The 22057-nt window shown below is 40.2% G+C and overlaps 1 protein-coding gene across 3 annotated transcripts in view; it reads left to right on the top strand.

The window, feature by feature from the left end:
• Positions 1-22057, top strand: part of Csrnp3 (cysteine and serine rich nuclear protein 3) — a 184743-nt gene that overhangs the window by 24356 nt on the left and 138330 nt on the right. For all 3 annotated transcript variants that reach the window (XM_057755103.1, XM_057755105.1, XM_057755104.1), the window contains one exon: positions 6203-6290. In XM_057755103.1, the coding sequence (XP_057611086.1) occupies positions 6278-6290 (13 nt within the window). In that variant the 5' untranslated portion in view covers positions 6203-6277. The remainder of the gene's footprint in view (positions 1-6202; positions 6291-22057) is intronic.

The raw sequence follows: 22057 nt of genomic DNA, 5'->3' as shown, positions 1-22057 counted from the left end.
AAACGCAGAACCGGAAACCATAATATATATGACCAGTAAGGTAAAAAAAGAAAATGCCCTGAAAACCATTATGACACTAAGAACCTCCAGAAAATTCCACTGGGTTAATTTTGTGTTCCTCATCTACTCCTGGGCGTGGGGCCTGCCCTTAAGATTGGTTTGTATACCCAGTGAGACCCTATTGTAGAAAACCAGTTTTTCCTTTGCAAGTGGTTACCAATTGGAGCTATCTTCTGGGTTTAGGATGGGAATTGTGTCCATTTCCTCTCTTAGGGCAGGGGCCCTATCTGGCTTAGGCCCTGTGCGTGCTGCTACAGTCTCTGGGTTTATATGAGCATCATTCCTACGGTGTTTAGGAGGCCTTGTTTTCTGGATGTCCTCACTTTTAATCCTGTTTATCTATGTGTGGTCATGTTCAATAGTGCAATGCCTGTGGAAACCAGAAGAGGGCGTCAGAATCCCCTGAAGCTGTAGTTATAGGTAGTTGTGAATTGCTGGATATTGGCATATATTGGGGCATTCCTAACTGCTGAGACATCTCTTCAGTCTTTAGTCCTCATCTTAAGAGAGAATAAAGGTTGTCAAGGTTGCCCTAGCCATCAGTTAAGGCCTTAAGTGGGCATTCATGCCCTGTAGGCTGAGGTATACAGAAAATGTCCATCATAACTATTAAGCCAGGCACCTCAGTGTAGCTAGTCTTTCTCTGTACTGCTGACTCCCAAATAATGAGATTTTTTATTAATTATGGAAGCTCAGCCTATAGCCTAGGCTTATTCCAAATTAGCTTTTATCACTTAAATTAACCCATTTCTATTAACCTGTGTTCTGCCATGTACCATCCATCCTGATTGGTTTTTTCGAGACAGGGTTTCTCTGTGGTTTTGGAGCCTGTCCTGGAACTAGCTCTTGTAGACCAGGCTGGACTCGAACTCACAGAGATCCGCCTGCCTCTGCCTCCCGAGTGCTGGGATTAAAGGCGTGTGCCACCACCGCCTGGCGACATAGTTTATTTTTTCTAAGGGTTTATTTCTATTTTCTATGATTGATCATGAAAGTATACTGACACTGTGTTCAGTTTAGATGTCTTCCTAGGACCATCTGTAAGAACGTATGCATTTCCGGGGAGCCTGGTCATTTTCAGCAATTCTCCGTTTTCTTTGTGAGTTTAAGGAACCCTAGTATCAACTAAAAATCCAAAGCATTTTTGAAAATAGACTAAAATATTGTGGATGCTGTGTTCTGATTTGTTGGTGAGTGTGTTTATAAGTAGTTGGGAGCTTTAAAACTGATTGATTTCATACAGAAGAAATGCTTTATTTTCATTCATATCACAAAAATTGTGTATGTCTCTTCTTTTCTAATACTATTTTTCTCTTCCTCTGGAGGTAACTCTTCTGCAGTCTTTCATGTTTTAATCGAAATATACATATTCCCATGAAAGCATTTTGTGAAAATATAAATCATGTATATTATTCTGAAAACTGCTTTTCTTACTCAATAGTACTTCATGGGATTTCCCAGTGTTATTTATCATAGCTTTATTTTACTTTTTAAAAATGATTACATGACATTCCACCATATGGGCATGTAAAACTGAGATAACTATTCCCCTGTGAAAGTTTTCCCTCCATTGTAGTTTTTATCCTACTATGAACATGCCCCAATACATACATTTAGAAAGTGTTCTTATATATTACTGTTTCAACTTTGTTGGATAGGTATATCAAGTGAAGACAAATATTACAATGTACATTGAAATATTATTTTTCCAAAATTGAAGCAAAATGTACACATTTGTACTTTGAGGTTCAATTACAGCATTTCCCATGGTTTTTGACAACAATTTTATTTACCCAATAAGGTAATCTCTCAATGCTAGTAGTAATAATAATATTTGTATTAGTAGTCAAGGTAGATCATAAGCAAACAAACAAAATTGCATCACAAGTTTTTAATGTTGGCAAAGGAGGAGGAGTTAGAAAATATGAAGAAGGAGTATTTACAGTAAGTTAGTAATGAGATCCTTGTCCAAGGTGTACTTTGGTAAAGGCCTGATGAGGTCAGGGAGTGGGCAAAAAATATTGGGGTGGGAGAGTACTTCAAGAGGGAAAGATCAGAAGGCAGAATATGGTTGGCAGGGAGCTGATGCTTGTTCCGTAGGAACAGGCAAGAGAAGGCCAGGTGGGGACATAGAGCAGGGGATGGGGCTTCAGGGAGAAGTGGCCATATTCAGGACATCAAGAAGGCAGAACTGACATGATTCTAGACTTTTTGAAAACAAAAAGCTTTATTTTGGCTTCATCTTTGCTTTTGATTTGCAAAACATTTTATATATTTAGGTGTATTAAAAGCGCACAAGAGCCAACTGTAGTAGGAGCTGCGGGCCTACTTTTCGTCCTGCCCGGCTCCCGCATGGTTAGCTTTATACCCGAAATAACAACACACGCATTGTATTCTTTTAAACACTGCTTGGCCCATTTCTATTCATGTGTGTAGCACCCCAAGATGTGCTTACTGGGAAGATTCTAGCCTACGTCCATCCTGGGTCGGAGCTTTATTGCGTCTGCCGGGGAGAGGGGAGCATGGCGTCTGCTCCAGAGAGCAGAGCTGTCGAGTCTGAGCTCACTTCCTCTTCCTCCCAGCATTCTGTTCTGTCTACTCCACCCACCTACGTCTTAACCTATGAGGGCCAAGCAGTTTCTTTATTACTTAACCAATGAAATGAGCAGATTGATATATGACACTCCCACATCAGCCAACCCAACAAAGTTCTTGATGCTTAAGGTTGGGACAGTTCAGATGACAAAAATTTAAATGTTTGTCTTTTAATTGGCTTATATTGTATGTATGTAGTGATTGGCTTCATAAGACATTTTCAATAAAGTATGGCATGTGTTTTACCATATTCATATACATGCCCTTCCATTTCTTCCTTCTTGTCTCTCTCTGCCACCTAATCTCACATCTGTCTTTAAAAATATGTGATTCGCATGTCTCTATACAATGCAGGATTCACAAATACAGGAAGCCCTAGATATTTGTCTAAGTCTGGCTTATTTCACTCACTAGGTTGATCTCCAGTCATGTTCATTTTCCAGCTACAATTTCACTCATTTATATGGCTAAACAAAACTCTGTTGTGCTTTGTACTTTTGTTTGTTGACAGACACCTGATTCTATAATTTGGCTGTGGTGAGTAGTGTTTCAATAAATATGGATATCCAGGTTTCTCTGTGTGGGCATGAACCTAGAGTGGCATAGGTACTCTTTTCTCTCTCTCTCTCTCTCTCTCTCTCTCTCATTTGTTTTGCTTCTAAGACAAAGTTTCTTGGTGTAGCCCTGGCTGTCATGAAATTCACTATCTACACCAGATTGGCAGAGATCCACCTGCCTCTTCCTCCCAAGAGCTGGGATTGCAGGCATGCACCACCGTGAGCAACTTCCTTTAGTCTTTTAAGAATCGAACCCATTACCTCACGCACGATAAGCAAACACTCTACCACTGAGCTGTCTTCTAATCCACGAAATAAACTTTTTTATTTTAAGATAACTTTAGATACATGGGGGATTTGCAAACAAAGCATAGAGAATTCTTTTGAATGTCCTGCCCAGCTTCCCCCAGTGTTAATTTTCCACGTAACCTTGATGCACTTGTCAAAACTAAGAAAATACCACTAAATAACTCCTACCAGATTTTTAGTTTCTCTATGAATAGTCTTTTTGTGATCAAGGAACAATTGAGACAAAGCCCTGAGTTAGATGGTGTGCCTTGTTAGCCTTCTTCATCTCCGTTTGTTCCACGACGTCGCTTTATTCAGTAAATCTAGTTCACCTTCATGTCAGGAGGGGGAGCAGCCCGTTTCTCTTTTCTGTGTTATTTGGAGATCACTGTAAGAAATCGTTCCTTCTCCAACATTTTCCAGTCATTTATTTCAGGACACAATCGTTTATACTGGCTTTGTTCTTTGGGTTATGAGTGTATGGTACAGATACATAATTTTTATTGCTTACTTTGTTCTGACATTGGTCACTGACATCTTCCTGGTGGTTGTTAAGTCTTTATTTCTTCATTTTTTTTTTTCCTGTTGTAAGGGATTAAACCCTGGTCTTCGAGCATGGTAGCCAGATGACCTACCACTAAGCTCCCCAGCCTTGCTAGTAATGCCTTATGAATATTTTGTGTTCCTTTCTTTCTGTATTATACGGTGCTTCTGGTTCATCTTGGAATCCTACTGTCTCTATCTTTGAATTCACCATTTTTCTAAGATAATTAGGTTTTTAATGTGACTAATTATTGGTCTGAATGGAATGCTGGAGCTGGGGATGTTGCTTAGAGTCCACCAACTGGCTATTCAATACTAAATAGTCCTTCCTGAAAACATACATACAAATAAGACTATATGGACTAAACAGGTTCTATTTACATTATTAGGAATATCTGTAAAAGCAGCAGTTAAAGAAGAAAAGAGCCATGAATTTGAAAGTGAGAAAGGTGCAGTGCAGGGAGGAGTTTCAGAGGACGAGAAGAAAAAGGGAAATTATGTAATTAAATGATAATTTCAAAACTACTTTTTCAAAAGGATGCTTCCTGTTTCCCAGAGCGCCTGAGCTCTAAGGGCTTATTCACCTTTTCCTGTCTTCTGTAGGCACCTACACATGTTGAATACTTGCCTATTCTCTCTCTCTTACACACACACATACACACACACACACAAATAAAAAATATATATTTAAATGGTGACAATTGTAGCACCACTGATACAAATCCAGAGACAGATGACAGATATTGAGGTTCAACCTGAAGGTCAGGACAGGCTCCAAAACCACAGAGAAACCCTGTCTCGAAAAACCAAAAAAAAAAAAAAAGCAAAACAGCCAGCCCTTGGCTCTTTCCTCTACCTCAGTCTGAAATGGCAATCCTGCCTCTACGAATCTCCGAATGAGACTGTGTGTGAGAGCTGTCTCCTCTCATTTTGTATTCTCTCTAGGGCTGGGATTAAAGGTGTGCACCACTACTGCCCGATTTCTTTTCTTTTCTTTTTTTTTTTTTTTTTGGTTTTTTCGAGACAGGGTTTCTCTGTGGTTTTGGAGCCTGTCCTGGAACTAATTCATGTAGACCGGGCTGGTCTCGAACTCACAGAGATCCGCCTGCCTCTGCCTCCCGAGTGCTGGGATTAAAGGCGTGCGCCACCACCGCCCGGCTCCTGCCCGATTTCTTGCAAACTAGTGTGGCTACTGGGATTAAAGGTGTGTGTCACCCCTGCCTGTTCTGTAAAGCTGACTAGTGGAGCTTTTTTACTCTCTGATCTCCAGGCAAGCTTTATTTATTAAAATACAAATGAAATCTACAGACGGCATACACTTAAATGGGAAAGACAGAAAGCCTGGAGGGGGTAAATTTGTGTCTCTCTTTATTCTTTCCTTTCTTTTCTTTTCTTTTTTTTTTTTATTAAGATTTTTTTTATTTATTATGTATACAGTGTTCTGCTTGCATGTATACTTGCAGGCCAGAAGAGGGCACCAGATCTCATTACAGATGGTTGTGAGCCACCATGTGGTTGCTGGGGATTGAACTCAGGACCTCTGGAAGAGCAGTCAGTGCTCTTAACCTCTGAGCTATCTCTCCAGCCCTCCTTTCTTTTCATTGCATTTGCGGGCATTTCAAATGTAAGAGGGCTGCTGGCCATTCGTGTAAAACTGTGGACTAGATTATAAGGTGCCTACTACTTTCAAGGTCATGGTCCACATCTGGTCTAGAACTCTGATCTGACTTCTTTAGGTCTATTTACAAATGGTACTATTTAAAGACATGGTGCTAGATATGGTTTCTTATGATGGGGTTAGAAAAAAACTCATGACTAAATCTGCTAAAGGGGGAAAATCAAACAAAGGCTGAGAAAAGATGGTAAATGAGGAGAATGCAGCCTATTGGGGAGCCATTAGAAGTCTGAGGCTGTAGTTTAAGTCATGCCAGGAACTCAAGGACCTTTGGTATCTCTGGTTCCAGTCCTCTTTAGCTACTGGAATGGGGAGAAAGCTGTGGTTAGCTAGGACTGCTATTGCTGCTGCTGCCCCTGCTTCTGCTAAGAGATCTGGGAGGTGAGGCAGGAGGTGACCCAAAGGACTTGTAGTCAGTTTTACTCACTGAACATAGAATGCTGTGTAACATTTAAACATGGTTTCTTTCTTTCTTTTTTTAAAGAAAAAAATAAGAAGATATCAACAGATTGAAAAGATATATTCAGAAGCATAGACTCTTGGGAGGACACTGCAGTTCATGAGGCCACAAGGTGAGGTGACTCCCTTATTACTCTTGTCATGCTTTGTAGCCGCCTCGACGGGTTACTCTGTCTAGGGTTTGTAACCCGCCTGGCTGGCCAGTTATTCCAGGGTCACGGAGAGGCACCACCTGAAAGGCATAGGCTGATAAGGGGAAGGAGGCTAAGCGTATTTGTCAAAGCCTCCGTTTATTAGAGTCATGGTTACAGCTTATATAGCCCCTGAATGGGGAGCTTGGGGGGCTGGGGCACGGGGTCTTGCCACGTGGTCCATGCCGGTCACGTAGTCCAAGAGGTTACGATGGGTGGTCACGATTCCTTGGTCAGGAAGTCACAAGTTGACCCACCTAGTTCTCTAGATAGTCTGGAATGTGAGGCAGGTTCCGCTAACAGATAGCTCTCTATTAACAGTTAATTTGGGTGTGAGATAGGCTTGGTCAATAAGACTATTCTCAATACAATTGGAAAGTGAAGCCCTCTGCAAAAACTCCTCACGGTGGTGCTTCCTGTAAATTTTGGGGGGACACGGCTCCTGACAATGCTTTCAAGCATCTGATGAAACTCTGTAATTGTCCCAGGTTATGATTGCTAATGTGTAATTGGAGAAGCCAAATGTTCTTACTTAAAATACATATTTTTAACCATGTATCTTTGGGGTCTTTGAAAGCTTATCCAGAACAGAATTGTAATATTTGGTTCCATTAGGGGTGATTTAAAAAATACATATCTTTTACTAGGGAATACTGCTTCTTGTAAGTCTCTCATTTTTAGAAGGTAGCACCATCCTCAGGAAAATAAAGATGAGGCATGTCTATTCACTTTATTTCTTATGATCAAAACAGCCAGGCATAATAATGCGGACATTCCATCCCAGCATTTGGGAGGCAGAGGCTGATGGCTCTCTAGGAGTCCAGGGTTATATAGTGAGAGCTAATTTCACAAACTTTTCATTTCAGTTAAAACAAAAAACAACTTACACTTTCTAAAAGAAAGAAAGGAAGGCAGGAAGGCAGGGAGGGAGGCAGACAGGAAGGAAGGAAGGAAGGAAGGAAGGAAGGAAGGAAGGAAGGAAGGAGGGAGGGAGGGAGGGAGGGAGGGAGGGAGGGAGGGAGGGAGGGAGGGAGAAGAAAGAAAGAAAGAAAGAAAGAAAGAAAGAAAGAAAGAAAGAAAGAAAGAAAAGAAAGGGAGGATGAAGGGGAACATTCGAGAAGAAGTAGAGGGTGGGTGCATCTGGGAGGAATCATGGGGAGGAGTTGGAAACAAATGTGATCAAGTTACCCTGAATGACATTCTTAAGAAATTCTATACATACATACATATGCTTAGATGTGTGTATGTGTAGATATACATATATATTATACGTAAGTGAATTCATTCTCTGACTTCCTTAAACATTTAAGAATTGCTTTTGTGAAGAATATTTGCCAGCTATGAAATGATGATTCATTTGAATGGTCAAAAACATCCTGGGGTGTGTGTGGGGGCAGTCACGTCTAACATGTAAGACAGGTAAAGAAAAACAAGCTAAGCTGTTGTTAAAGAGCTTGTTAAAATAATTGATGTAAACTATGCATTTAGAAGTTAAGATTATAGTGAGGGCTAAAGTTCACAATCATGGAATCCTGTTAAATAGTAGATTTCTTCCTCATTGATATTGTGAGACAAGTTGTCATTGATCGCAATTTTGAATGAAAAGGGTTGACAGACTTTTTTGTTGATTTGGTCAAGCTTGTCTTCAGCCTGGCTTTTCTTATGCATCTAAGAGTTGGTTCACTTATTTAGGATTTACTGAACATAAATCAGTGGATTAAATGCCTTAGTTTTTGAAAATGAGTAAGCTATGGTCTTGGTTACCAACATTTCTCCAATGAATATGTTACCCAGAGCTAATTTTTATTATTAATTTAATACATTATTTAAGAAGAGAGGCTAGATTGTATAAGGGTGTGCAGTGAATTCTAAAGCCAACTGGGGACTATCTGGGGTAGTCCTGATTTGTCATCATACCTTGCCTCAGCCTAGAAAACCAAGAGTCTGTACCAGAAGAACCTTGCTCTGTCTCAGCTCACACCCAAAGCTTGTTTTCCAGCCTGACTGTAGCTCGTTAGGTGCAGCATATAGAAGAATTTAGTCTAAGGCAGAAGAGGTTCCCTGGTCACAATTGCAAATTGAGTGTTGTGGAAAATAGTTATGCAAACACCTATGAAAATAACAGAGGTAGCCCCACCCACTCACCTTTTTGCCTTATTTGCGTTCATTTTATTACCCTCACTAGGGACTCAACTCGTTTCCTGGTGACTAAGAGGAGCTAGCAGGGGGAGGTGGGATGCTATGAGCTCCTAAGGGTCTTAGGCAGATTACAGTTGAGTGAGTTGTGAGCCTGAAACTTTGTCAAGAAAGTTGTTTTCTGTTTTTGTTTTTGTTTTTCTAAATTTAAGCAGTCAAATAACTGAAAGCAATAAACTTTGCAAAGGTGCAGGGAGGCCAGGTGTGGTGGTGCATACTTTAAGCCTTTAATTTGCTCTTCAGGAGGTAGATGCAGGTGGCTCTCGGCAAGTTTGAGGCCAGCCTGGTCTGTATCACAGGTTCTAGGACAGTCAGAGCAACTTGGAGGGATGCTGAATTGACAGACAAAACAAGAAACAAAGAGAGTCAATGAAAATGCCCCACACCCGGTTTTATCATTAGAAAAGTAGTTCCATTCATTCATATTGTTATTCCTTTGGTCCACTTTTAAAAAACAACACATATACTAATTGTAACCATTCGATTGTTGTGCTAAATTTGTGCCTGGAAGTGGAGAAAGTCCACCAATGTGCTCGCCTTAGTGAAACCCCATGCTCGTGGGAGATGGTATAGGTAATGAGTGACACAGTGATGTCTTAGGTTTGCTGGTGTGACTGCCATGGGGAGAGATTAAAGGAGAATACAGGTTCTCCTTAACGATAAGCAGGTTGGGGATTTTCCTACACGATGTTGTGCTTTGAACACATGAATGTGAAGATGTGTAAGGCCCAGGTGTTTTTCCCCCCCATTTTTCATGTCCTGTCATAACTAGAGATGAGCCCATCACATTAACTGACATCCTAAAAATCTTTCAGTCTTAACTAAACTGGATACGATTGAAAAACTTATGCAATTTTGTGTGTAGAAAACTATAAATCAAGTGATTTTACTTCAGGTAAACATGACGGGAAAATGTCATTACTCAAACAAGACAGACTGGATTACAAAATCTCAAAACTGTGCCTGGTGTGGCGCACATTTGATCTCCTTGCTTCTCAGGGAAGTCTAGTAACTGAAAACAGTAGACATTATAAAAGTCAAGACGGCCAGGTGTGCTGATGGAGTCACGAGGTACAGAAACTCCAGGGTATCCCCATCTATTGGTGAATTCTAGGAGTTTGGGTCAAAATAACAAAAACAGCAATAACAATAAATAAAAACTCAAATAGATTTCCAAAACAGCTTAGGGTAACAATTCCTGAGTCTCCCGAATGACACGTATCTATCCATCGTATCAACTGAGGAAATTAAGGTGCCAGCATTGTAGCAGTCAAAGGGTCACAGAGTGAGTGCCATGTTTGTTTCGTAGCTATTTGAATCAGTCGATAGGCGATAGTGTTTATTCCATGACATAGCATTAATGGCCGGCTCTAGGAGCTGACCACAAAGGAATCTTTATCTGTTTTAGAAAACCAAAATTATGGGGAAAAAGGGGGACAATGTGCAAGGCTGAGGGCTGTTAGAAACTTAGAAAGGAACGGAAGATTTCTCGTGCAATGTCTGTGTGTTGGATCATGGATTTATTTCAAGCCTTTCCTTCATTCATATATGAAAACTTTTACTTAAGGCTACCTAAGGTGTGACTTTGCCAAAGCAAATGTGTCCTCCTCGATTCTTTTGATTTCGTCTTCCCCAAATTTGCTTTACAAATTTGCTCTCCCTGGAATCCTTCTCAAACACGCAGCATGACTCTGGCTCCCTGCAGAGTCCCCCTGCTTCTCACAGACCTGCTCTGCATGCCCACGGCTCAATCTGGCAGCACCTGGTGTGGTCCTGCTGCTGGCCAACTTTCTCTTCTCCGGTCACGTCATTCTCTGCGATTATCCAAATGCTTTTTCTGGTCTTGTTCTTCTGTAATGCTGATAAAGATTTAACCTAATCCACAGTACTTGACCTCAGCACTGTTAACACTGTTGATGGAATTCTATGTGTTGTGGGATGTACCTACCGCACGCCTCCTCTATAACGGTGGCCCATTGTCTCACTGAATCAAAATATCTGCGTCTGGAAATCACTAATCAAATGTGACCATCCAGATCCTCCAAGCCTTTATCTACCCCACACAGAAAGCCTCTCAGGTAAAATGTCTCACTCCTGCTCAGGGGATCAGGACTGCTGTTTGACCACTTGTAGTTTTTAAATTTCTTTATTGGCTTCTTCCTAATTTTATATTTATAATCTGATTTATAAAATGGTAAGCTTGAACATAAAAAGGGTGGGGGAAATTAAGATAAAGAAGGAATCAGGTAATGCTTGTATTCCCCTCCCCGATGTTTTTATCGACTCAGTGAAAATTCCAGTGCCTTTGGGCTTCCCATACTCTTTCCCAGGCATATCCGGATTTTGCACATGTTCTGGCGCCTGGCTCTGCTTTGCTCTCTGGCTTCTTAGACGGAGCATATGACCTTGAACCCACACTACTGCCGCTCCCTTCTGCCCTTACAGCATTTGTAAGTGCCATGAGAGCAAGCCAGACAACCCCTGTGCCGAGTCTGCTTTTTAACCGGAGTTAGTCCCTGAACAGCAGTCAGTAATCCCTCCCCATGATTGTGGGCTGACACCTTCAGAACTGTCACCCGGCTCAAGCCACAGAATCTCTGGTCTTCACTCAGTGCCCCTACTATTTTAACGAGAAAATTGAGGTCACTGTGCGGAAATGACTTGTGAATCCTTGCAATTTCTTCTCTATAAACATTCGTATTTTCCTCCAATCTCCAAGTAGGATCAGTCCTTTCCGCCATTCAGGCCAAGCCTGTGTTTGATTCTCTCCCTTTTCCCGGGGCTGAGACCTTTTGCCATCCATTATCTCCGATTGTCTTTTATCTTCAACCTTGTCTCCACTGCTGACTCTCTTTCTCTGCCTGCTAGATTCTGTAGACTTCCATCCAGAAACCAAACAAAAACAAACTGATCCCTCCCTCCCTCACTGCCTCCGCATTCCATCTCTCTCCTTCCTAATACATCTGAACTCTGAAACAGCAGGCTTCATTCATTTTCCCTTGTCTCCGAGAGCCAGTCAGTCCTCAGCCCTGGGCCATCTGATTTCTAACCCCATTTAACAGAGCATGCTCGCTCTATAGGCATACACGCCCTACAGCCTTTATCTTGTCCGGCTCTCAGGCATTTGACAATATTAACTCCATTTTTCTTCTATTCGCTAGGCTGCTGTTTCTCTCTTCCTTTGTTTCTCTTTGATCTCTTAGGGATCTTTTCGTAAAGGTCTGTTCCCTAGCTTCCTGTTTGTTAGATCTTCCATCGAGAAGTAATGAATCACAAACCCAGTCACCAGAAGATAGTTACAGGTACAGGTAAAATGAGCGCGTTTAGTTGGCTAACTGAAATCAATAAACACTATTGAGTTTAAAAAACGCGCCCACCAAAATACTCAGTATTTACTCCTGCTTTGAATGAGCAGGGCCCTGAAATATTGTTACACAGCCCATGGCCATTCTGTCCTTACATGCTCCCTGACTGTGTTAAGCTCTTCTAGAGGCTGTCATGACACAGATGCCTCCACTCTTGTCCATTAAAGCTATAGAATTACATTAGAGATACACACACACACACACACACACACACACACACACACACACGATAGCAGTGCCTAATGTATCACCTCCAGCAACGGAGTGCACTACAATCTTTCAATGTCATTCTCTGCCTCTCATGTATGTAAAGATATAATCAGAAAATGCAACAAAAAGATAATCATAAGTCATTAAAGAGGGTTTTAAAATTTGTTAATGAATCCAAAGATTCATAGTGAGTTAGTGCTTGATAAAGACATTTAATACAGGAAGAAGAGTTAAAGATTATGACTTACTGAGAGGGTGGTTCTAGATCCATTCCTTAAGGTCTTGAGGAAAAACTTGATAAGGCATATATAACACAGCATCAAAGTAAATTTTAGATGGATAGTTAAAATATCTTAAAAAATTTTAATTTACAATGTGACATGTAATTTTTTGCACACTGACTGCTCACACTTCCCACCTCCATACTACCCCTGACTACCCCTCCTACCCCCACCCCCATATATGCCAAAAGTTCCTGTCTGTTGTTCTATTTTGTGATCCACCAGGATTAAATGGGCATGTGTGTGACTTCAGTGGATAGAGCTATCAATTTAAGGCTGGTGGACTCATCAGAGATAGTGATTTCCCTCCCAGAATCTATTGGTAGAGTAGTTCAGAAGTTTATATGAGTTCAGCTGGTTTATATGAGTCTCTCCCTTTTCTTGATTGAGTGTTAACAGAGCTAGTCTTGTGTTGGCCCAATGCAGGTAGCTACAGTTGTTGGTTAATGACTAGAGAAGTTGTAGCAAATCTAGGGAATGAGGGTCATTACCCTTCATCCTATCTTTCAGTTCCTATATACTACAGGCTCCCTCTTCAACAATATTCCTTGAACCTTAGAGTTGGCAGTATAGGTTAGAGCATGAATCACCCCCCTTGCTTACAGGCACCCCTAAGTCTCTACATTCACTACTTTTCATTGTAAGAAAGGGCTTCTCTAATGAAGGTTGGGTGTTATTTTTGTCTATGGTTAGAAGCAGAGGTATTTAGAAGGCAGTTTGCTGCTATGCTAATTTAGTTAACTATCAGAAATAGGTTCCCCATATGGGTCTATTACCTTCCCAAACCTGGGTTGTTAGCCAGGCTTACAGTACCAGACATTTATTTATAAATGTTACCGAATATTCAGTAAATCCATACAACTTGCAGGCATCCATATAACTTTTGCCCCTCAAAATATTTAGGCTATGCAAGATTGCAAGGTGAAACAGAGGCTTCCATTTGTTTTAAAATTTAAAACCAGTCACATTTTCTCTTGGTGCACAGTTCTACTTGAAGTGATGATTGCATGGCCATCTGTCTTCGCTACAACCAAGAGAAAGAATAGTTCCATCATCTCAAATCTATTTGGAGCTGCCCCTTGACAACTCCTTCCCATCTCAGTCCCAGGCAGCTAATTCCATCTAGGACGTTATGGTTTCCCCCTCTCCAGAATGGGGTTATTGGTCACAAAACAAAGTCTGTAGCCTTTCGCCTTTGCTTCCTCCATTAACACGATGTTCAGAGACTCAGTAACGCTGTTGTATATGCCATATGCCACGTTTGTCACTTATTATTGGTAAGTCACAGTCTTCTTCACAAACGTGCCACAGTGTGTCTACACTCTTTCCCTCTGAAGAACATTTGGGTCATATTTTGGAGCTTTAAGGTAAGTTTCTATAAACATCAGTTTAGGAAGTTTTTTGATCATTTGTTGTTGGGTTTTTTGTTTTTTTTTTTTTTTTTTGCTTTTTTGAGACAGGGTTTCTCTGTGGTTTTGGAGCCTGTCCTGGAACTAGCTCTTGTAGACCAGGCTGGCCTCGAACTCACAGAGATCCGCCTGCCTCTTTTTTTTTTTTTTTTTTTTTTAAAGAGAACTTAGTATGATCTGAAAATGAAATGTTATTTATAGGCTGTTTGAACATTTGATGTGGGGGCACTCTTTTGAAAGGCTGTGGAACCTTTAGGAGGTGGGGCTGTGCTAGAGGAAGTGGAGTACTAGGGGTGGTATTGAGGCTGTACAGCCTGGCTCCACTTCCTGTCTGCCTGATATTTCCTGAATGCTGACACATTTCCTGCCGCTATGCTTTCCCCACCGTGATGCACCGTATCCTTTCATAATCTGTAAACCCAAGTAAGCCCTTCATCCCTGAAATTGCTTCTTTTTAGATATTTGATACAGCGGCAAGTACCTAGTATACAAAATTCATACAAGGAAGTGGGGATGTTGTAATCGTAAACTCTAGGTGTTTTTAGACCTTAGGAACTGGTTTGTGGGAAGGATGTGGAATAAATATTTTGGAACTTTGGATTTGGAAAGGCTTAGGTACTGTAAGTAGAACTCAGTGGGTTGTTCTGGGGCAAGTTTAGAAGATCAGAATACTGAGAAATGCAGGCAGTAGAGACCCACCACCTAAGACTGCAGAGGGGGAAGGGTGTGTGTTGGGAACTGGAACAATCTGGCTACCTATGCCCTGAGTGAGAATGTGAGACTATGCGAAAGTAAGGAACAAAGTCTTTTGGCAAGGAAAATTTTAGGACAGCATAGTGATTGGACTGTGTCCTAGTGACTGCTCACGTCTCTTGTCTAGGTCTACGAGGAGAAAGAGCTGGTGGGAGCAGAAAGGTCTATGAAAGTGTGTAGTGTGTAAGAAAGCATCGTGGGGGTGTTGAAAGATGTAGGTCCTGTTGAGTAGCTGTAATTGTTAAAGAAATAGTGCCATTAAAGAGAAGACACAGTGCCCTGCCCTAGGACACTATGAACAATACCTGGGTCTTGTCTTCAGGTGAGATCCAATCCATGAAAACTTCAGCCTGAAAAACGTGCATTCGTTTGAAAGGTGAGAACCTGAGCTTCTGATACAAACACCTTTGAGCAGGTTCCTTGCTTGGAAATAGATGCTTAGGAAAGCGTTTCAGCCTCAAAGGCATGCAGATGGCATGGCAGCTATGGTCCAAGAATGCCAGGCTCCATTTTGACCTGATGGTGGAACTTGGCAGCATTGGCCATGAGGGCTCTTAACCACTGAGCCATCTTTCCAGCCCTAGTTTGTTGACAGAGGTTTCTATCCCGCCTGGTCCTGCAGCTGTTCATCCCCAAAAAATACACAGAAGTCTACTTTAATTATAAACTGTTTGGCCTATTAGCTCAGGCTTCTTACTAACTAATTCTTACATCTTAAATTGGCCCATTATTCTTGTCTATGTTAGCTACGTGGCTTGGTACCTTTATCAATGAGATGTTCTCATCTTGCTTCCTCTGCATCTGGATGAAAACTGCAGACTGAGCTTTCCTCTTCCCAGAATTCTCTTGTTCTCCTCACCCCGCCTATACTTCTTGCCTGGCTACTGGCCAATCAGCGTTTTATTAAAATACAAGTAACAGATCTTTACAGGGTGCAAGACCATTGTCCCACAGCACTAGTCCTTGGAGTTTTAGTCCAATTCCTGTCTGTTCTCTGCTTCCTGACGACAGACATGATGTGGCTAGCTGCCCCACAGTCCTGCTGCCATGCTCCTCCTGCTCTGATATACTGTATACCCCATTGAGCTCTAGGTCAAAGTCATCTCTCCCTCCCTTAAGTTGCTCCTTGACAAGTACATTTGGCCACAACTGCAAGGAAGAAAACTAATAATAGAGAACCTAAAATTTGACTAGATGGGGAATTTTGTTTAAGTGATATAACACGGTAGGAAGTGACTGGTTTCATACTGTATTTCCATAGGGATGAATGAACTTCACATTTTTTTCACTGCTTCATCAGCATTTGGTACTATTGTGTTTTCATTTATTTTAATCACTTGATTTGACACTGTGGTTTTATTTTTAATGAAGAGCAATATTGAGCATCTTTTCTCATGTTTATTCACCATCTGCATGTGCCCTTGTAAAGTGTTCAAATATTCTGTCCAAATTTTATTAGTTTTCTGTTGTTGCATTCTGAGATAGGCAACTTGTAATCATTATCTCAGTCCATAGCTTTTTTTCCTGATTAGAATATTTAGAGTAAAAAAAATTTTTTTTTTTTGTTTTTGAGACAGGGTTTCACTGTAGTTTTAGAACCTGATCTGGAACTAGCTCTTGTAAATCAGGCTGGCCTCGAACTCACAGAGATCCACCTGTCTCTTGTCTCCCGAGAGCTGGGATTAAAAGCGAGCACCACCACCGCCCGGTTTAGAATAAGAATTTTTAAACTTGATATAGCCATGCTTTTGTTTCTTCTACAAATTATGGTTTTGGTACTAGCTACCAGGTTTGTTTTTTTTTTTTTTCTAACTCAAAGGCACAATTTTCAATGTATTTATTTTTTAAATTTTGATTTGCATTTAGGTGTGGGTCTATGTTGAAGGTTTTTCTATAATTTGGAAAACTGAAATTTAACACTTTATGTGAAAATATCCAAATATTTTATCATATGTGAAAAAAAATCCTCTCTTCATTAAATTTCCTTTCATGTTTGTCAAAAATTAGTTATTTTTATGTCTGGATATGTTTCTACTTTCTTTTTTTTTTTTTTTTAAAGATTTATTTATTTATTTATTATGTATGCAATGTTCTGTCTCCATGTATGCCCACACGCCAGAGGAGGTGCCAGATCTCATTACAGATGGTTGTAAGCCACCATGTGGTTGCTGGGAATTGAACTCAGGACCTCTGGAAGAGCAGCCAGTGCTCTTAACCACTGAGCCATCTCTCCAGCCCTGTTTCTACTTTCTTGATTTTTTTTCCCCTTACTATCAAACTATCATGGTTATAATATTTTTTTCATTAAGTCTTTAAATAGCATAGAATATTTTCATTTACAAATGCATCACTTTTGTATTCTAATATCTTTGTCTTCCCCGTACATTTGGAGTCATCTTGTTGATCTTTATTAAAATATCTTACTGGAATTTTGATTGACATTCAGTTACATATTTTAGAGCAATGTCTTGTTTCAGATATAAGATTAAGTAGCTATTATTATTAAAATATAGTCATTAAATATTATCCTAAGTCATATCAAGATAATTTACAAGGTCTTGTCCAAGCTTTTCACAAAACAAATTCTAAGACTATTGAAACTACAAAAACAAACAAACAAACAACCCTCAATGTGTTGATCAAAGACGTTGACGGTATAATGGTTGCAAAAGTATATAAAACATTCTTACTTTCTGTAGGTTCTCATGAACCTAACTTGTCAGCACATACTTATAATCTGAAGATTACATGAATATAATAAAATTGAAGATGAGAATTTTCTTCTTTATAGGGATTATGGAATGCTCCATAAGAGACTGAGATGGAACTCAGTGGGTTGCACATACCCATCCATAGACACACACACCAGCACAGTTCTCCTGAATATATCAGCATGGAGGAATAAGTCACTTGTAGGTAGTTTATGAAATCTTGTTTAAAAAGGCAAGTAACACCTGTCAGCTACTAGCAAGTAATCTAAAAAAAAGATTACAAGTTTAAACTAGAGGGAATTCCATTCAACAAGTTTGGCTGATTATATATTGACTAATGCCAAGTTATATGACATTGAATTCCAGATGTCTATATTTCCAGACAAGAAATGTAAAAAAATTATAAAGAAAAATCACCTTAGAGTTTGGATGCGAAAAAATGAATACACAAAAGGATAACAAAGTATTTGTAATCTAATCTACCAGCTTGCTTTTTGGGGGATGAATTCAAAGCACATATCTTTTTTTTTTTTTTTTTTTGGTTTTTCGAGACAGGGTTTCTCTGTGGTTTTTGGAGCCTGTCCTGGAACTAGCTCTTTTTTTTTTTTTTTTTTTTTTTTTTTTTTTGGTTTTTCGAGACAGGGTTTCTCTGTGGTTTTGGAGCCTGTCCTGGAACTAGCTCTTGTAGACCAGGCTGGTCTCGAACTCACAGAGATCCGCCTGTCTCTGCCTCCCGAGTGCTGGGATTAAAGGCGTGCGCCACCACCGCCCGGCTGGAACTAGCTCTTGTAGACCAGGCTGGTCTCGAACTCACTCAAAGCACATATCTTAATATAATATGAAATGATTGATTGGAAATGATTTTATTTTTTTAAAAAATCTTTCTTGGGCAAGGCAGTGGTTCAGCACACCTTTAATTCCAGCACTTGGGAGGCAGAGACAGGCAAATCTCTGTGAGTTTGAGGCCAGCCTGGTCTATAGAGTGAATTCTAGGACAATTAAGGCTACACAGAGAAACCCTGGCTAGAAAAACTAAAAACAAACAAACCTTTTTAACAGGGATGATTGCAACCCAGTTTATTTAGATATCTAACATCAAAACAAAATCTAAAAATTTGTGTTACTTTTCCCCAGTGTTGTCCTATTCTAAGGCATCTGTTCTCTGAATAAATTTTTTTTTTTTTTATTTCAGCTATGGCTAACCTTTAAGAGGCAAAGCATTGGATATATAATATGTGGTATTCCTTATTTATTTTGTCAGCAGTTTTTTTTTGTCATTTTACATACCAATCCCAGTTCCCACTACCTCCCCTCCTCTAGCTAACCTCACCTCCCCCCCATCCAGTCCTCAGAGAAGGTTAGTAAACAAGTTTTGCACATCACTTTTTTTTTTTTTCGAGACAGGGTTTCTCTGTAGCTTTGGTGACCGTCCCGGAACTAGCTCTTGTAGACCAGGCTGGCCTCGAACTCCCAGAGATCCACCTGCCTCTGCCTCCCGAGTGCTGGGATTAAAGGCTTGCGCCACCACCGCCCGGCTTTGCACATCACTTTAAGGCAGTACCAAGGCCCTTCCTTCTATATCTAGGCTGAACAAGGTTTTCCTCTAAAGAGAATGGATTCCCCAAAGCCAGTTTAAGCACTAGGGATAAATTCCAGTCCCACTGCCTGTTGCCTCACAAACTGCCTAAGCCACACAATTGTCACCCACACTCAGAGGGCCTAGTTTGGTCCCAAGCAGGTTCCCCTGCTGTCAGTCCAGAGTCAGTGAGTTCCCACTAGCTCAGGTCAGCTGTTTCTGTTGGCATCCTCATCGTGGTCTTGACCTCTTTGTTCTTCCCTCTGTTTGGACACTGGGAGTTCAGTCCAGTGCTTAACTCTGGATCTCTGCATCTGCTTCCATCAGTTGCTCGATGAAGATTCTATAATGACAATTAAGGTAGTCATTAGTGTAATTACAGAGGAAGGCCAGTTCAGGCACCCTCTTCATTATTGCTTAGGGTCTTGGCTGGGATCAACCTTGTGGATTTCTGGGAATTTCCCTAGTGCCAGGTTTCTCTCTGGCCCCACAATGGCTCCATCAATCGACATATCTTTTCCTTGTTCTCCCTCTCTGTCCTTCCTCATCTTGACCATCCCATTCTCTCATGTTCTTCTCCCCCTTCACCTTCTCCATTTCTCTTCTTTCCTCCCCCTACCCTTTTGCCCTCTGGAGAAGTTCCTTATTAAGAGTATTTTAATTAAGATGTTTTTAGTAGGTGGAACTTCATCTCAGAGCACCTAAAAAATAATCTAACTTTGAAGTTCTTGTTTTACCCTCTACAAAGCTTTTTCAGAAGGTATAGTATGATGTTATATAAGCATTTAATTTTCTTCATCAGTTTGATTTTGACTTATTATCAGTGTCATAAAACCACCTCTGTTCAATACAGTGGGGCTATGCAGGCATTTTATTTTTGAGATATTCTTATTTCAAGGTAGAATGAGTAACAGCTATCAATATAGAAGTATGATTAGAATATTCTAACAGGGAGCTGGAGAGATGGCTCAGTGGTTAAGAGCACTCACTGCTCATATAGAAGACCAAGATTCATTCTAGCATCAAAGGGTCCTAGGCACACCCATGCTATACATACATATATGTAGATAAGCATATATATAAGCATATAGATAAGTATATAGATAAGTGTGTGCATATATATATATATATTTTTTTTTAAAAAGACATTTTAAGAAAAATATCCTAGCAGGTGCATATGCATTCTGTCTTTCCTAACTGCCACCATACTCACACTAGCAAACACGAGAAACTATACTGCTTCCAAATCCCCCAGTCCTGCTGTCGTAAGGGCGATTTCTTACTTAGCCAAGTCTTGTTGATGACTTCATGGGGTCAAAGGGCACAGCAAGGTGCTGAGAGAGGCCAAGTCACTTCATGCTCATATGTATGTCTGTGTCGATACTTCCAGAGGTTTATTGTTGCAGGGGGATTTGAAAAATGAGAGCAAAAGCCATTTTTTACACGACCTTCACCCTTTCTCACAGACTAGGAGATAGCCACTGCTCTCAAACGGACACAGCAATTTTCCTTTTCAATTTTTTTTGTCAACCTAAAATAATTTCTTTCTTATTAAGGAAAGTTTTCAATATAAATCTTGGTCAGGTAGGTTTTGCTTTTTTGTGGGGGAGGGGTACAAGTAGAGTATTTCTATTTTATTTTTTCTATTACTCAATGTCAACAGTAAAGCTATTAAAATAATCTTGTACTTAAGTTTGAAATCTTCATGTCAAGTTGATGAGAGTTAGACAAGATCAATTAATATACAATGTATGCACATATGAAACTATCCTGTCAAATCCTGCTAATTTGCATAATTCATATGTGTTAATATTATTGTTTTAAAGGAATTAGATTTAAAAGAGTATTTATGAATAAGAATAAACAACCTCTGAGACAATATTTTACTATTTTCAATTTGTGTTAATTTTGGTGTATATAAACAAATGTACAGTAAACCTTATGTAAGAGAGGATGAACTTTGCGTCTAGCTGCAAACTTTGTACAAAAGAAGTAAAGAAAATATGGTTAAAATGCCATATTTAATTAAAATTAGCTGTCTCATCAAAGCCTGTCCTGCTTTCTCTAATAAGCAGACTTCTGAGCGCTGTGGTGGCAAAGCCAGGGTTGGAGAAGTAATGCTCCTGTAAAGGACTTGCCTAGCTTGTCTGAGGTCCTGGATTTGATCCTCAGCATTGCTCAAAACCAAACAACAAAACAAACAGAACAGCCTGAAAGCTACATATATCCATGAAGATCAGAGCTTAAAACCAGAAGCCTCTGGACAGAAAATTGAATTCATGGTTTGTTTACCTCTTGTTGTATTTTCATATTAAATTTGCTGACTCTCCACTGCTTCTCATTGCCTCACTCTGTTCTAAGCCCCGTGTATCTTGTCTATGTGGCCTAACCGTTACCTGAATTTGCAATCTCTGATTTAGAAATTTGCGAAGACATAAAAACATGAAAAATTGTGTTGCAAGGCTCTTTTACACACTAAAGATAGGCGTGCAAATTTCCTTTTAAATATTTAGTGTGTATGCATTCGTATGTGCATATGTGTGTATATATGTGAATGTGTGAGGTATATGTGAATGTGGGGGGCATTGTTCATGAACCTGTGTGTGTGGGGAGGACAGAGTAGGGCATTGGGTGCCCTGTCCTGTTGTTCTTTGTTGTATTCCCTTAAAGCAGGGTTTCGCACTAAACCTGGAACTAGGCTGGTGGCGAGCAAGCCCATGATCCTTCTGTTTCTTCACATGTAGTCCTGGGGTTACAGGAGAGTGAGGTTGTTCCCAGCTTTTCACAAGGGCTCTTGGGCTTTGAACACCTGTCTTCGTGCTTGTACAGCAGTGCTCCTACTAGTCAAGCCCTCTCTCTAGCCTGATCAAACTCTTCACAGTGGTTTGGGGAAATACTTTTCAAAAACATCAATTCCTTTGACTCGCCCATCACTCTAACTGATGCACAGATCCACTCATAAAGGTAGGTATTTGAAGGATGCCATGGACATGCTGTTCACAGGAGGGAAAAGTGTAAACTTTCTGAAGTCCTGTCTACCTGTCAATTTCATCAGCCTAGATAATGGAATAATATATTTATATATGTATATATACATATATATGCACATATAGATACATATATATAAAATAAAAGAAATGAAGTATCTAATATCTAAAAGATGTGAGCAGTAAAAGTTGAAAGGTTAG

The sequence above is a fragment of the Chionomys nivalis genome, chromosome 22 (genome assembly GCF_950005125.1).
Source record: "Chionomys nivalis chromosome 22, mChiNiv1.1, whole genome shotgun sequence".
Classification (NCBI taxonomy): domain Eukaryota; kingdom Metazoa; phylum Chordata; class Mammalia; order Rodentia; family Cricetidae; genus Chionomys; species Chionomys nivalis.
Note: the sequence above shows the minus strand (reverse complement) of the source record. Positions and strands in the feature narration are given on the sequence as shown.